Source organism: Nematostella vectensis, chromosome 1 (genome assembly GCF_932526225.1).
Source record: "Nematostella vectensis chromosome 1, jaNemVect1.1, whole genome shotgun sequence".
Lineage (NCBI taxonomy): Eukaryota > Metazoa > Cnidaria > Anthozoa > Actiniaria > Edwardsiidae > Nematostella > Nematostella vectensis.
The window spans coordinates 10691551-10709130 of record NC_064034.1 but is presented as its reverse complement, the minus strand read 5'-3'; the positions used below and the strand labels follow the sequence as shown (position 1 = coordinate 10709130).

The 17580-nt window shown below is 41.5% G+C and overlaps 1 protein-coding gene across 6 annotated transcripts in view; it reads right to left on the bottom strand.

Annotated features, from left to right (window-relative positions):
• The window catches only part of LOC5501433, a 69557-nt gene extending 59434 nt beyond the window's left edge, over positions 1-10123 (bottom strand). For all 6 annotated transcript variants that reach the window (XM_048728022.1, XM_048728035.1, XM_048728030.1 and 3 more), the window contains exons 1-13: positions 9925-10123; positions 6860-7032; positions 6557-6706; positions 5892-6033; positions 5540-5826; positions 5304-5442; positions 4518-4837; positions 4005-4149; positions 3344-3654; positions 1964-2105; positions 1283-1569; positions 971-1121; positions 350-709 (exon numbers count right to left, since the gene is read on the bottom strand). In XM_048728022.1, the coding sequence (XP_048583979.1) occupies positions 350-709; positions 971-1121; positions 1283-1569; positions 1964-2105; positions 3344-3654; positions 4005-4149; positions 4518-4837; positions 5304-5442; positions 5540-5826; positions 5892-6033; positions 6557-6706; positions 6860-7032; positions 9925-9991 (2674 nt within the window). In that variant the 5' untranslated portion in view covers positions 9992-10123. The remainder of the gene's footprint in view (positions 1-349; positions 710-970; positions 1122-1282; positions 1570-1963; positions 2106-3343; positions 3655-4004; positions 4150-4517; positions 4838-5303; positions 5443-5539; positions 5827-5891; positions 6034-6556; positions 6707-6859; positions 7033-9924) is intronic.
• Positions 10124-17580: the final 7457 nt, after the last annotated feature.

The following is a 17580-nucleotide window of genomic DNA, read 5'->3' as shown; positions in this document are numbered from 1 at the left end:
TTCGTGTTTTATTGGTTCGTTAAGACGGATTTACAAGCACCCAGACGTCGGACCAATTGTCGGCCACAACATTTACAATCTTTCGTCGTGCCCCTGCTTTGGTCAGTGATGAAGTTGGAGATCGGATCAGACAACAAACCTGTGTTTCGTGGCGTAGGATTTTGAAAAGTCAAGCCTATACTAAATACCGTTCACAAATCGTTCCCACAGATCTGCACTTCATCATCTTTCACAGTCACGCATCACTCACGATAACACTTATTTATTCCTCTTGAAGGTTCAAACTTATGGATTTATTTGTAGTGTACTAAAATAAGAGAAACAATGCTTAGCATCACAAACACCTTACCTAACTCAATATAAACACGTGTCTGCTTATAGGTAGGACCGCTGGCTACTTCACTGCGGGCGTAAGCCATACACGTGACCTGCTTGCTACACAAGGCCTTCCCATCACCCGAATAGTTGCGCACGCACCCATCAATGGTAAAGTCCGCTGGGTTTGTAAAGTTGATCGTTATCGTGGAATTCCGAAAGCCATTGCCATAAATTGACATGTTCGAGGACTCAGTCAAATTTGTAATGCCGCGGTGCCATTCGACTTGGAGGTTCGGCGGCCCGTAGACCGTGCATGTCACTACCGCTGATATCTGGGAGGGGACCGTAAGGTTGTTGGATACCATCACTGACTCGATATACGTAGTACCGGCTTTAAAGGAAAGAAAGTCACATTTTAGTAATATGGTTGACATTAGTCTTTTAATGGTCTGGAAGAGCCTGGGGCAAGCACGCGGGATAATGTGATATGAAAATGAAAAAGTAAAGAAACAGACGGAAGCGGACTTCCAAATATGGGATATGTCCAAATAAGGAATTTACTGAAGCAAGATCGATTGATGTTTGGGAAATTTGCTTCCCCAAACATCTCTCCCTAAGGATGCCGTCAAATCAGGATCAGGAGTACATTTACCCAACGCTTTTGTCCCGAACACGTCGAGTCGCAGACAAGTGCCGCCGCCACTACTTGCTGATGTAGGCGTCACGGTGACGTATCTCGCCTCCACCGGAGATGACAGCCATCTTGTCACAACAGTATTAGCGTCCATGTTGCCTTGGAAACCCTATAAATAGGCAACGACAGTCGACGGAGAAGAATATTTATATCTAAAAGGGGATGCACTACCACAGGTGCCAAAAAGTTCTCAATGGAGGCGCAAATATTTTAGAAAATGTGTTGTGTACAAGCAAAAAACGGTAAAAGACAAGAAAAGAGTTGACTCACCGATAATGTTATTGAACGGGAACTGTTGTCACACTTTAACTTCACGTGGTAAAATGTGGCCCACTTATTATCACCCCCTTGAGTCGCAATTCCAGAGATGGTTGTCATGACGCCCAGGTCTAACTGGATAAACTGGTTTGTCAGGTCTGGGACACACCAAGAAGAAGCTCCGTAAAGGAGTGCTTTTGAGGCATCATGGGATACGTCGGTCGAGCCTGATGACGATAGTATTGAGGTTGGATCTTTCCGTACAAGGAATCGCTCGATCATCAGAGAAGAGTGGAAATCTGGAAAACCAAGAATAAATGTTGGATAAACGAGGAATTTGACCGAATTAAAATGTGGAAAATTTTCCATCTCTTGGTCAGGATGACAAAAGATTAACCCATATCAAAATAAAACAGCCGGTGAAACGTTCCAAGTGGGCTATTGAAAATAGCACAAAACAGGAACCTATTAGCAGTCGCCAACATGGGGAAACGGGTTGGCCAGGGAAACACTTTTCAGTTTATTATTTTTACATGGCGCGGCTTGCCTGTGAACCCTATCCACAAAGCCCAGGGGTGCGATTTGTCTTAGTGTAGCTTGTTATTCTTTGTTGACTTCGTAATACCATTGTCAAATAAAAATCGTTCTATCCCTTGTTATGGGGTAAGAAACAGAAACGTTTCCATGCTCTACCTTGTTTGTAGCCATAGACCTCAAGGCGCATGCATTTGTATCCACTGTACTCCACGGGGTAGATGCGAAGCATTTTCACGGCAACGGGAGATTGAAGGACATTCGTCACCACACTGTCCTGATCTGTGTTTGCTAGAAACGTCTGAAATTAAACAAATATCTGCACAATGAAACTGCGAAAAAAATGAAGCTCGTAAAACAGGTCAAATACCCATCGCGACCGTATAGTAACACATCATTTTCGATAAATGATCGGTTAATGACTCGAGGACGTAACCGCCTACTTCGTTCTAACAAGAGAGCATAAGATAAGAGAGGGACACTTTGGTATTACCCGCGCGCCATGTCGATTCCGAATCCGGCTATTTTTAGTAACCACCACCCCACCACTGCGCGTGAGCATTTTTACTCACCCTACCCCTGCGCTTTGGCATTTACATCTTGTTGTTTGCCGCTATTTTGTAACATGAAACTGAGAAAAAAAACATCCTATTTGCACAAATACCATCAAAAATGTCATTCTAGCATCAAGGATACGGGCAGTTGCAGTTTATTAAAGGGGATGTAGTACTCCGAGGATTGCAAGATTTCCCAAACGAGACTTCATTCAAAATCAAGAGCGGAAAACCTCGTGCTTCAATTACCGTTTTTGCTCTAACTTGCTGTTTCTCCGTGGTTTCTCAAAATTCATTATCTTCCTAATGGTCAAACGAAATCTGTAAGTTAGACATTAGATATAATATTGATTTTTGTGAATATTCCGGTGAATTGAGAAGGAATCCAAGAAAAATACATTTAATAAAACTATCCTTGTAGCGAGGGAATGCATTTTGGTGATGATCAAAGCCAGCAAGCTGAAGTATCTGAGCTTTTGTAAAAGTGAGAAAATAAAAAGGGAGATATTACTGTACTTCTTTGATGTTGTTATTATTATATGTTATATTTTTGTGTTGTTATTATACAAGCTGGAGTGCTGGAGTCGGGATTTGAATCAAACGCAGTATCGGTTTTTTCTTTCTCACTTGACTTCGCCGCTCAGACAAACAAAACAGTCAAACTATTCAGGGATTTAGCTTTCTTGCTTACTTAAGTTAGACCTGTTTTCTTCTTTCGAGTTATTTTACATGATCTCTTTTCATTCCTTTCGAGTTGGCAAAACAACAACACGCAACCCGCGGGGGAGTAGGACAAAATAAAAGGAGCAAATCCTCACGCGCAGTGGTGGGGCGGTGGTTACTAAAAATAGCCGGATTCGGAATCGACAAGGCAAGCGGGTAATACCAAAGTGTCCCTCTCTTATCTTATGCTCTCTTGGTTCTAATCAAGTGCAATTGACCATTATGTTATTTCGATCACTTCTTCGCCTTTCACATCAATTACCTTGTTAGCACCATTCTCCTGGTACAATGACCACGTCTGCCCGTCAATAGAGTAGGCCACCTTATACTTAGTCACCCATTCCGCAGACGTGTGGGAACCCTGTGTAGCTATGGCACAAATGATATGGATACCGCCAAGATCAATCCTTATATGGTCATTTAAGTCATTGTTGCCATATGTCGCCCAGCCGAAGGGGCCGTAAAGGCGACCTTCGTGAGCTTTAAGGTACTCGTTATGCTCTGTAGTAGCGTACAGTCGATGGTCCGGCAGCCTGCCGCCCAAACGCATCCCAACACCGACTTTTGCACACTCTGAAACGTGAGGATAGGGTTTAAAGGTCCATCAACCGAGAGATGCCCCATTCAACGATGATCACGTGATGGGCCAAAAAGACGCGAAGATGCTGTGCTTGGCGTGAGTAAGCGATTCGCTCAGGCAACTATGTCAAGGTATCTCTTCTCACTCTCCCTTTATTTTTCATAATTCAGAAACTATCATAGTGTTCATAAGACAAATGCATTTTCACTTGCTGAACCACGCATTATTACGTACGAAATATATTGTATTCTCTCTGCGCTGTTACTTAGTTTATTGACGATTGAGGTTTATGTACGATTGAGGGGAAAATAATATGCAAAATATGAGAATAAGACATTCTTACCGCTTGTCGACCTGCCGTAAATCTCGACTCGCATGCAAGCACTCCCTTTGCGCTTTTCCAATATGAACCTTACGTGACGTGCTACGAGAGCGTTACGCAAGAACTGCTTGACTGTTGTACTGCTGTCAAAATTACCATCAAATACCTGGAAGAAAAACGCGATGGAACAAACATTACTGTAGGAGAGATAACACAAAAGCGACTTAAATTGCTAACAGTGGCACTGCTGTCAAAATCACCATCAAATACCTGGGAAGACCAACACGCTTGAAAAAAACATTAGTAGAAGTGATATCACAAAAGACGGCAACTTTAAAAACCTTTTAACAAATCGACAGAGACCACCAAAGATTGTTAGAGATGGCATACGAGGAATAAAAACGGACCAGTAGATATGTTAGATACTTTTAAGGGATTTCTGTGGTGTCTTGTTAATAGTGTTGGGGAAGGGTAGCCGGGATCGTACATGCTGGACAAGGGTTGGTCGTCTTCTTCATTCTGAAAAAGTCTCACCTTGACCTTCCCATCCTCCGTGTACTTTTTCCACGTTAAGCCATCCTGCGCACCCGCAAGCCTGTAACTTTGTATCCAGTCCTCGCTATCTGCACTTCCCTGGGTAGCCACAGCACAAATCACGTGAATTGTACCCAGGTCTACCTCGAAGAACGGTGAGAAATCATCCGAGCCCGCGCACCACGAAGGGCCAGCGGCATAGTTAAGTCTAGCTGTAGACACTAAGGCGCTGCTGTTGCTTGTCGAGGACGCGGTCAAATTCGCATCTGGTATTGTTCCGTCGGCAACACCAACTGGGATATCGCAACTCAAGGGATTTCCTTGAATGTCAAAGTTTTAACAAAATAAAAAGCATTTCAACACTCCAGTCAGGAGGTATGGACTTGGCTAGCAGCTAATTTCTCTAGGTTTTCTGATTTTTAGCATCATCCATACCACCATCATTTTTAGGGTAATATAATTCTAATGAACGTTTCCTCAATTTCTGAACAATGCAGAGCATCTCATAGCCCACAATGCATTAGCTCTTATTGGAACATGTATTACTGTAGCAGTAACATTATATTGTCAATCCCCATATGTTAATCCAGACTCAGAGTCATTTAACACGATCATAAACTATATTACAACACCTCAGTTAAAGCTAAACGTGACACATGCAACATTTGCTGATTCAATATTTTAATCTACGTTTTACTTTTATTTTAAAAAAGAGATAAATAAATTAATTACATTTAGTTGATGTATACAATATTACAAATAGAATAGTTGATCACTTGCGCTTACTTTCACATCCATGGATCTCCAAACGCATGCAGACAGCGGTATTCCACGACTGCGCATGCACTTTGATGAAACGTGACCTTATTTGGGGAGACAGCCAATTGACACGAACTCCATTCCCATCGACATTGCCAGCGAAATCCTGTGTAACGAAAACCAGTGTTTGTCTTATTTCCATTGAACACATAGGGTGTACAAGGAAAGCCTGAGGAAAAAAAAACTCAGAGTCAATCACTTACTGATGTCACTGTAGACCAAGTGTTTGAGTCATTACTGTAAGATAAACGGTACCGAGAGGCCCATTTATACTCATCAGGGGACCCCTGTGTCGCAATGCCCGTGACCCTCACTACTCGCCCCAGGTCCACCTGCAGATACTCCGAGCTAGACAACGTGGCGCTGCACCATGATGAGCCGCCGTACAGACGGCCAGCGGACGCGCTATGAGAGCCGTCAATCTCAGAAGATGACGTCATCGCGGTGCTCAGTATTCCTTGATTTTCCATTCCTAAAGGCTGCGTGCAATCTATGGCGCAGAAAAGCATGGTTAAATATGTATCAGAGTAAAAGAGAGAGAAAAAAATTGTGTACCTTGGCGAAAGCCGAATAGCTCGATGCGCAGAGCCTTGAAACGATTATATAGAGTTGGTATAAAACGCACAAACCGCATGTTTGTCGAGATTGCCAATGTGTTGGTCACGAGAGTAGTTGAGTCGGAATTTCCGCGAAATAACTGGAAAAAATAAAAGGAAGAGAATTACGAATTTGGGTTTTATTTCTAAACAGAGCTACCTGAGCTTTGTCTTTTCAGTGTGCGCCACATAGGCGTCGCCTCGTTACTATAAATAGTCATAACGCCTTATATTGCCTTTACTCTTACTGCATTGACAAGTATCGTATCATCATCAAAGTGATACCTTTATCAAGCTGCCACCTATTCCAATGTCCCGTAACGCTAACTTCGTTTCCAGTGCCCTTTCCCCTGTTATACGGGTCGGCGGGAAATGGCCCTGGGATCGGCCACTGCGTTCTTCGCATTGATTGGTCTGCTGCTAAAATACTAATTTATGCCTATTTTGCAGCACAAACTTCAAAATGAATATCGCCTCCAATGTTATCTTGATGTTTCTGTATAGTGCCCCCCACCCTCCCTACCCTTCCTCCAATGACTCGAGAACTGCTACGGCTTTGCACTTAGTACGGTTTTGATGGTAATTGCCGCTCAATAGAGGTACCACTTTATTTCTCAAACTTGCCTTTTCAGCCCCACTATCTTTGTAGCTAACCCACGTGGCGCCGTCTAACGATGTGTTAATCTTGTACTCTGTCGTCCACTCATTTTTTGAGGTTTGCCTGTTTCCTTTTGTTCCCAATCCACAGATGACATACAGAGATCCAAGATCCACCTAGAAAAACATTGGCAAAATTGAACTAATATTTTTTCCACTTCTTTTGAGTTGCCTACCGATGGTATCGTACCTAGAGGTGTCTAATGCAGTGTGTTAAAATTATCTTCAAACTTAGCGAAATAACGACATCGCGAAGAACTTGGACTTTACCTGAAGATAATCATTGGGGTCAGTCTCGCTTGTCGGTGCCCAGGCTTGTGAGCTGGTAAGGCGTGCGCGATAGGGTTTGTTACCAGAGGTAGTCTGGTAGTATGACGACGCTGTGAATCGCACATTAGGAAACATGCCAGCATCCTGAAGGCCTATTGGTCGATCCAGACATCCTGGATAAAGAAACATTTGACAACCTTAGTAACAATACGGGAAAATGGGGTTAAGAAAAGATTCATTTAAGTATCCCACCCGCCACCCCCTATACCGTACATAATCACCCTTGCGAAGATATTAAGCGGTAGCGATGGGTAAATCCGAGACTTGCCGAGGCGCCGAGACCCGCGTTTCAGAATCCGAGCCCGAGACTCTTGTCAAATTTCAGAATCCGAGCCCGAGCTTCCGATAAAACAGCGAAGGCGAGACTAGATTATGAGATTGTTCATGTCGAGAATCGTTTATCTGGTTATGAAAAGATATATAAGTGGGGTCTGATTACCATACAATCTTCCTACAATAGCTAAACTTTCAGGCTCAAAAGTCAAACCCACGGCCATAGTAACAATATAAAACATATCGCGCGTTGAACAAAAATTGGGGACCATGAGATCGCGTTTAAAAATTCGAGACTCCGAGACCGTTGTAGAAAAGTAACGAGACTCCGAGACCCCTAAATTCTTGAAAAAAAAAAAAAACGAGACTCCGAGACTTGCGTAAAAGACGGCGAGATTCCGAAATTTTGGCGAGATTTCTTGGTTTTGGAAAATTTCTTGGTACCCATCGCTTCCCCATATATTAAGTGAGAGCATTCCATAACTTAACTGAGGATTCCAGGACCAATGCGATAGTTAGCACTTCCCTTTGGGTTTTTTAAAGGCAGATCAATCGGAGATGGGGCTGGCACGGAAGAGCGAATACTAGAAATGTGGATATTTCCCCCGCATTTCATTTTGTTCGCCAAATTCTCTGCCTCGTACCCAGGCGTCTCCAGTCAGTAAAAGCAATTAAAAATATCACTACCGCGGAAAAAATTCGAGACTGAGTGAGCGCAATGTGCCATGGGAAGGTTTAGCGCTGGCGCTGTCACGCTAGTAAGCGCCTGGGTACGAGCCAAATTCTACGAACATACTAAGGGTATCGTTACATGATCCAGGGTTGAGGGCTAACCCGGGGAGCGGCCTAATCCCATGACCCGCCTAGCCAGGGTCAATTTTCATCCCCGGGCGACCCGGATCTCAGACGGGGTTGCCCGGGTGAAAATCCACGTTCGTCAATTTTCTAATGTAAACAGACGTCTCTCTTCACGAGCCGCCAAAATCTAACCCAAGATGAGAGCAGTGTGTGAAACGTGCTGTTTGACCCCCGGCTCATATGTTAAACAAATTGTTAACCACCAAGGGGGGGGGGGGGGGGGGGGGGGATACCGCTTATGATAAACATATAATCTTCAAGAGTGATCGCTTTATTAACAGTGTAATATTTTTTATTAAGCTTTTAATACAAAAATATACAAAGGCTGTTGTGCATTAGTTCAGGGAGTTGTCAACAGAGAATAAAATACAGAAAAATTAAGGAAATATTGGGGGACACAGCCACGCCCCTTCTGGTAATTTCCTTATAACTTTGGGAAATATTGGGAGGGGGGGGATGCACATGCCCCCAGTGCCCCACCAGCTGCTACGGCCCTGGTTAAAAAATTTGACTTTAAGTAGTCGCCGCTGTGTCAAGCGTTTCACTTCTCTCATGAGCTCACCAACAACAACCGCTGCAATTTGATTGGGGGAGGCTTAGTCAAAATTCCTCCCCCCCCCTACCCATCTCATGGTATGTAAATGAACACTTCTTTTTCATGTCATAATTTTGTATGCAATAGCTGATGTGCTGATATGTTGCTGCAATGTCACTGAAAATCTAGAACATCCATAAGAACCTTTTCATCTTTAAAATGCTCTTAAAATAAGAACGGCTCAGCCTCAAATAAAAACGACACGTTCTTATAAAAAAAGATGCGTATAAAGCAAATGCGAAAAAAAAAATCCCCACGTTTAAAATATCAGAATTTTAAAAAAAGTTCCAACTCACATTATTATCATTGACCCGCGGGATCCTCGTTACATGCCGCGTGTGCCGAGTAGCATCTTACTCACCGCGGGAGCGCGAAACTCTAAACGAAGATTCCAACCGCGCAAAGGGAAACTAAACCTACGAGCGGGATATCCCGTCGCTCTACCGATATCATTACTTTGTCCTTACATAACGCTGCACGTTTTAAGGTAAAAAAGTAAAAAAAAAAAAACTTTTTAAATAACTGGTTGTTTATGTCCCTTTGGGTCACAACCGGAAGCATTTGTTCAGCTTTTACTAAAGTGTAATGCCGAGATTGGATTGTTTGCCCATCAAGCAGATGTGTTTTAGTTCTCAGTGTAGGCTTTTAAGGAATTTGGTGCTTTTTTGTTGTCTGGGTCAAGTAACACCACACATACTCGCAATATAAATTAAGTAAAATAAGTCAAAATACCAAGACAGGAAATAAATGCTTGTCACACGTTTGCCGCAATTACATTGACTTTGGCATCTCAACTACTTCTCCGTTCTACAAAGAAATGTTAATCGAAGCACCCTAGCTGCTGCTAAAACCTACTGGAGGGAAACCCACACTCAAATAATTATCTACCAGGTCACACAATCATAAAGCCTACACAACTAGTCGCTGCTCTTTGTTGTTATTATCAAATTTGATTTTTAGCTAGACACTTGTTTCTCGTGGATAAGGAAACTTTTTACATTTCTCGAGAAACTGGGGAAATACTGAACTATCATAATCAACGCTTCTGTAGTAAAAAAAAAGCGAGTAACAATTAAATTATATTTGTTGATACATGACATGCTATTTATTTCTCCAGGTTATATTGACTAGCGCCATAGTCCCCAGAGCCCACAGGATCGTATTTCAAGCTGATAGAAATTCATCGAAACCACAGCGAATTCGTTAAGCTGCACAGTCAAGACATCGCAGACGGGGAAAGAGATTATTCAAATCCTGTCAAAGGGAGTGGATAGCCTACCTGATTCCCCGGTAGGGAGGAAAAGGAGGAAGAGTAGCAGGAAGTGTAGCGTCCAAAGACGATTCATGCTTCGGTATGACTTGGCCGTGACAGAGGTTCCGGTTGTCCCCTACTTTGACAAATCATTAACTTAGAGATTCCATCCTGACACGTGACCCACTACGACCTTCAACTTTTACCGTGCTTATTCCGCTTTGTAGCAAGTGAAAGAGATCAAATGACAATCTCATATTTTACTTAAAAAGGATGCTTCTTTTACAAGATTCATAACCCTGGTATTATGGTATTTTCTTCTAACAATGCTTTTTAAACGCTCCGAGAACTGTTCTTATTTTCTTTCTTAGAGTTGAGATGGCGCTTACGAAATTCCCTGTTTAGATTAAAAAATATAAAAGCGTTGCTTAAGAGGTTCTTACCTGAAATACTCAACTAATTAAAGCCGCACTAAAAAGCAGGGGAGTTGATTTGATTCCTGCGTTCTTATGCAGGACAGGCGCTCCTAGCCTCTGTAAATAAAGGAAAGTCACTGTGTCAACACAATCCCTTTGAAATACGTAGAATCAACCGAGAAATACAATAACTGAATAACTAGATAACTGACGAGGACCGGTACCGGTGCAAACAAACACCTTAAGTATGGTGGGTTAGATAGAAAAAGCCGTTAACGTTAGTTTGCAGCAAATAATTATAACAGTGTTATAGTTCTATATCTTTCGACACAAACCAATACCAGGTCTACCAGGGGCGTCTCCGGGCCGGTACAAATTGAAAGGATTATCACGGATAAATGTTACAACGAAAATAAAGCCCTCAAAGGTTTTTTAAGTGCAAACAAATGTGCCCTTTTTTAACCTTCAGCTGAAATGTTTTATGTTCAGTTTCGTTCCATATCAGTTCTTGGCCTTTATGCTGATATAAGAGTCCGTGTTTGATGAATTGGAGCCTTTCGGCTGTAGGAGCTGTGCTGGAGGGTGGTTTATCTTTCTTGTGTTCCCACGCCCGAGAAGGGATTGGTATCTAGTGTATCAGTTATGATAAATACGAAAGAATAATTACATAATCTCCGTGAGATACTGAATATTCTGCCTCATGATTGCGTTAGGCGTTTGCCCGATGTTTTTGCTATTCGCGGCGTCTTGACCGCCATCTTGTTTTGTTCTTGCGCTAGTGGCATTAGCAGTCTATGAGTTTTATATTGAATTCATGGAAGGAAAATAAGCAAAGCTGTTTTGGAGTTCCACTTTTAGGCATTACCTAAATCTGTGTAATATATGAATTTTCCCTTTAAGGGAGTGTTCATTAAATACCCTAAGGGGGGAGGGGAGATTTTGAATGTACCCCCCCCGCTTCAACAACCTCAAATATTTCAAAAGAACTAATGAAAAACCCAGAGAGCACATGCATCGCGCCTCGCCTATTAATAATATCTAATATTCATTTTAGAATTTGCAAACTAGAAACATTGGTGACTTCATTCGCCACAGATCAGCACTTTTTGAAGGGGCAACTAAACGGGTTTCAATTTGAACAAATTTTTGAAAACAAAGGTTTAAACCTCTCTTGCCCGCACCCATTCTGCTTTATCTTAGGGCGCGTTTTTACTCGTGATTCCGGAAAGAGAATGATTAGAATAGAAGCGCGGGTTCGTTTATCCCGCATTCCCATTTCGGAATGGAATGAAGACCATCCACCCATTCTGCTACCTGTAGCAGATTGGACTAGAATGCCATTCTGAACATTCTCTACCAACCATTCCCATTCCAGAATGATTAGGAAAAAAACGCGCCCTAAGAGTTAGCCCGGTCGCAGCTCTAGATCCCACATGGATCTAAGCTGTGGTTTAAAGCACTTCGTTCGAGTCGAAGTCGCCCTGCAGTTTATTTTGCCGATGAATTTTAACTGAGGCAAACCGGCTATGCCATGCTGACGAGTCCTAATAAGGACGAAACAGCTGTCCATGGTTGCCGAACTGCACGGGTAATAGACTGTGCTAGCGTCCCGTCTTGGCCCGACTGGTGCCAATGTGTGTATGCTAGTGTGCTTCTAAAGTTCACATTTATGTATACATACTCGCAAGGATAGTTTGGCTATCCGACGGAGTTTTAGACTAGCAAAGGTCGCATGCGTGATCCGCACAATTGGCATCACGCTAGCCCGGTCGCAGCTCTAGATCCCACATGGATCTAAGCTGTGGTTTAAAGCACTTCGTTCGAGTCGAAGTCGCCCTGCAGTTTATTTTGCCGATGAAGTTTAACTGAGGCAAACCGGCTATGCCATGCTGACGAGTCCTAATAAGGACGAAACAGCTGTCCATGGTTGCCGAACTGCACGGGTAATAGACTGTGCTAGCGTCCCGTCTTGGCCCGACTGGTGCCAATGTGTGTATGCTAGTGTGCTTCTAAAGTTCAATATTTTAGGGTTACATTAACTTTTAGAGGGCTCCCCCCTTGGGGGGGGGGGCAAAGTCAGCGTGGTAGCTTCGATAAAAGAGCTTTAAAAATAACTATTAATTGCAGACATTTTAAGATGTTAACTGAAAGCTGAAAAATTGCTCAGTTCTAGCACAGAGTACAGATGCCCCTTTGTGAGTGAATAAGATTATATGGTTCACCGTGGGGAGACTTAACAGCGAAACAAGGGTAATAGTCATTAATATGAATATAAGTATGAATAATATGAGTATGAATATTATTGAGATTTTAACTATTTTATTTTATAGTGAAATAAGTGACTCAATTTTCACTCCATATTTCTTGATACAATATAATTTTATTCACACACAGTTTGCTTGGTGTACTTGTGGTTCTAGTAATCATATAATGAGATATCAGACATGGCTTAGCTAGCCAAAAAAGTAGAGTATGTGTGTGTGAAATTTTGGGAACTGGACACAATTACAGCGCTGGAAACAAAAGTATGGACAGTTCCAAGGGCGTTAGGAACGGAGTTTGTTAGGCTAAATTCTGTTTTTAAACCGTTTTGATTAGAAAACACGGTCATAATCTGAGCTACTACCCCGTACTAGCCCGAAAACTTTTCCTACCGCCCTTGCAGTTCTAATGTATTCGCATACTTTCGAGGCCCTCCACAAATGACCGAAATTTGTCACGCGCATTTTCACGTGCTGCCTTTGAAACGCAAATTAAAGACTATAGTTTTTCTGCGGTTATCATTTGTACGATTGACTCACCAGTGAACTGTGATTGTATTGTATTTTTAATGACAGACGAAGTATTCTGCTGATTGGTTAGTATACTTGTCGCTTGTACACATGGCAAGATCAAATATTCGCGCTCGCAAAATAGAGAGCCCGACTTTCGCTCTTGATTTTATTTTGCTAAACTTGCTCGAATTATTTTGTCTCACTTCAAATATACAAACTCAAAAGATAAAAAAAAGTGTTTAATTTGAAAATTCCGTCGCGCATTTCACGAAAGTTCCCATTTTCACTTCTAACGAGGTCTAGGTTACCTTTTGGTAGAAAATATCTGAAATTATTCTGTTATTTTCTATTGCACCACGGAAATTCCTTTTGGAATGGTTTGGACACGAAAATGCAATTTTCGGCTCCTATGCTTTGGGTTGTCTTCTTGGGGTTGGAGTTTTGAACGACATTCATTGGACTTGAATTTGTGGCGCACAAACCTATTTTGGAGCATAGGATATTTTTTGAGTTGTCTGTAAACCTTAGAAAACAACGTGGATTTTGGACATACATTACACTAATAGTACCTCCAAAATTAAACCCTCACCACGCCCATACAACTTTCAAGTATGTTTTTTTTAGTATATAGGTGTGTATGCTGCAATTTCGAGTCCATGAATGCTAGTACTATAGTTATTAGTAGGTTCAACATAGCTTGCGACAAAAGCGAATCCGATATTGTTGACTTCGATCCTTGGAATTGGATTTTTCTTGCGAGTTCGATGCATTTGCTTTATTTTCGAATCCATTTCGGCCAAAAAGTAAAAATAAAAGATTTGCGATTCATTTTTGGAAATAACAAAAAAAAGAGAAATGGAATAGGCATGTGGCTTTATCCATAGTACAACTGACAAATTGTCAGTTTATCGTAGTGTCCAACAAATGGTTGGCGCCATCGACAAAGGGCGCTTCCTCGTTCAAGCATTCCTGAATTTGTAATCTGTGGCGAGTAGGCGTTCGTTGTTGATTGGTGAAGATGTCGACAACAGCGGATCGATCACCGACGTAAAGCACGACACTGCAGACACAAGTAGAACTTTACTAGGCGTGGCAGGCTTCTAGGCTTAAGGTTTTGGCAATGATGATTTTGGTGCTGCATCAGTATGTCTGGATCTTAATCTTTACAATCGGAAAATACATATGTCAAAAAGAATAAATAACAATTTCCCGATGTACGGGTGGAAAATATGTATTTGAACATATTTATCACACCATTATTTCGAAAGGTCTGCAAGATTCCGATTACAAATCTTTTTCGCCTGGATATCCTTTAAGCTTCTTTTTTTTCATTTTCTACAATGCTTTTGGATGTTCTTGGAATCCCTTTGAATTTTTCATGAGACCTTTTTAGCAATATCTCGAATTGTTCACCGATCTCTTAGTCACACTAATATGGAATTGAAGTTGTAAAAATAATGTAATCTCTATCTGTCATCGTAACATTTTATATTAAATGTAACATTGTGATTTTAATAAAGTTTTTTCCCGCTTGAATTGGTCCATTCCTTTTTTGCCCTTGAGGCCTCTTTTTTAATTACGTCTAAACAATTTTAAAGTCCATTTGTCGGTTTTCTCAGGCGGTAAGTCGCGTAAGCAGAGCCCCATACCTAATTCAAATTTGTTTAAGAAAGGTAGCTCATATTGTCAATCCATCGATACGAGTTTTCGCGGCACGTGGTTTCGAGTGCTCGTCTATTTGTTGTCACCAAATCACATCGTATGATACCCAAAACTTTTTAGACGCCTTGTAGATGTCTCGAGGGCTCAGCGTAATGGTACCGTGATGACTTATGTCATGGATGACGTCATATTTTTTTCTGACGTAAAAACAAAGAACATATTTATATCTCATGATAAACATCGTTTGACATCGTTTGGTAGACGTCGTGTAGTAGGTCCAGCGAAATAAAATAAAAATAACGTGAGACAACTAAATTTGGAAGATGTCATGTAGCAGATTTGGGTTTTAGGGGTACAACGAGATGGTCACGTGACGTCGTGTAGATGTCAGATCTAAATAAAGCTTTATATTTAAATATATAGAGCGAGAATTTGTAATTTTGTGGGTTTGGCCCTTTTGGCCATCTTTGTGGTTGCTGCAAGACCTTTCTGGCCACCATGATCTTGCTCTAAGATCTTTTTGGTGATGTTTTGTTTGCTTCAAGATCCTTTTGGTCATCTTTCTGGTTCTTCCAAGACCTTTTTGACGTCTTCTTGGTTGCTCCAAGACCATTTTGGCATCTTTTTGGTTGCCCCAAGACCTTTTGACATAACTTTTGGTTGCTCCAAGACCTTTTCGACCTCTTTTTGATTGCTTCAAGACCTTTTTGGCTATCCTTTTGGTTGTTCCAAGACCTTTTTGACCATCTTTTTGGTTGCTCCAGGAACTTTTTGACATCTTTTTGGTTGCTCCAAGACCTTTATGGCTATCTTTTTGGTTGCCCCAAGACCTTTTTGGCTATCGTTTTGGTTGCCCCAAGACCTTTTTGGCTATCGTTTTGGTTGCTCCAAGACCTTTTTGGCCATCTTCTTGGTTGCTCCAAGATCTTTTTGGCCATCTTTGTAGTTGCGCCGAGACTATTTGGCCATCTTTTATGCTACTCCAAGACCTTTTTGGCGATCTTTCTGGTTGTTCCAAGGCCTTCTTGGCCATATTTTTGTTAGTTTCAAGACCTTTTTGGCATTTTTTTTTGTAGCCTCAAGACCTTTCATGTCATCTTTCTGGTTCCTTCAAGACCTTTTTCGTCATCTATTTGGTAGCTTCAAGATCTTTTTGGCCATCTTTTATGTTGCTCCGAGACCATTTTGGCCATCATTTATGTTGATCTATGACCTTTTTGGCTGCTCCAAGATATGACCATTTTTATTGAAAGCTTTCAAGACCTTGTTGGCCTTCTTTCTTTTTGGTTGCTCCAAGACCTTCTTGGCCATTTATTTTTTGGTTCCTCCAAGACCTTTTTGGCCATCTTTATGGTTGCTCCAAGACCTTTTTTGGTTCCTCCCAGAGCTTTCTGGCTATCGTTTTGATTGCTCCAAGATCTTTTTGACGATTTTTCTTATGTTGCTCTTAGGTTGATCCAATGCGATCTTTTTTGCCATGTTTTTCGTTTTTGCTCCAAGACGTTTTATTGGTCCCTCTTTAAATTGGTCCCAAGACTTTTTCGCTATCTTTTTTGGATTGGTTCTAATACTTTTGAGGATATTTTGTGGTCCGATGACTCTCGGTTTGGGCCAAGACATTTTCATCTTAATTTGTGATCTGGTCCCAAATTTGTTTGTTCGATTGCTTTTGGGTTGAATAATTTTTGTGATATCTCCTCTTCGGATTACTCCCAAGATTTTATCATTTTTTATTTCTTTTTGATAACATAAAATTAGCTCCATACCGCAACATTGCTTTTATTGTTCTATAATTTAATATAATTTATTGATATCCAATATAAAGCTTGACAAGCACTAGTGACGTTAACGACGCGACACATCACGTGACTACCTCGTTGTACCCCCTGACACAAACATCTGCTACATGACATCTACCGAGTCTGGTTGTCCGATGTTTCTTTTATGGGATTCTGGCCACCTTGGAGTGACAACCACTGCTCCACTCTTATGGTGTGACCACCTCAGTGCACCAATGTCATCGACAAGTTAGCTTTTCTGACGATGTTTCTATCGCGAGATGTGTTTATGTTTTTGATCAACTCTTGCAACGTTTTTGTGTTTGATGAAGTCATAGTCGACGTCAAACATCAAATTACCATCTCGTTGCACCTCCCTTTACACCTACGTGACATCATCCACAAAGTTTGGTTTTATACGAGGTCATTTGGTGACGGCTAGACACGTGAAAACGAGGGAGGGACCTTTTGCTAATAACATTTATTATTGATCCTAAAGACAACCAAATTTCGACGCTCCCAAAACATGTTAAAGCAAAGTCCCACTGCGTTTTATTTAAAACATTTTGGCCAAACCATTAATCGTTTTTTTAGACTTTCAGGAAAACAATATGCTGCAATTTTGTCACTGTAATTATTTTGTTTCGTTTGGCTTACCCGTCCCAGACGAGAACTGGAACAAAATTGAGGTTTTACTCTGGTGGGATGCTAAAATTTGTTTGGGTCCCACTAGATGTTTTTTCCTCGCCCAAAACAACACGAAACCTCAGTGGTGTAAGAGAGCATGCGTGACCGTGTACAGGCCGCGTGGACTGGGTGCGATTCCCAGCTGAGGTGTTGTTAAAGGGCCCAAATATGGGACTACTTCTCGTCTTTTTTTCGAGTTTGAGATTTTTTCTAGCCCACAAACACGTTAGAATTGCTTTGAGTTTAGGAATATAAGTTCAAAAGTTGATAGGAAAAGAATTTTTATTATTCTAATAATTAAAAAAACTGAAACCTAATCGACCAACAAAAAATGTGAAAAGTTGTGGTTCTCGTGCTTTGTAGGCA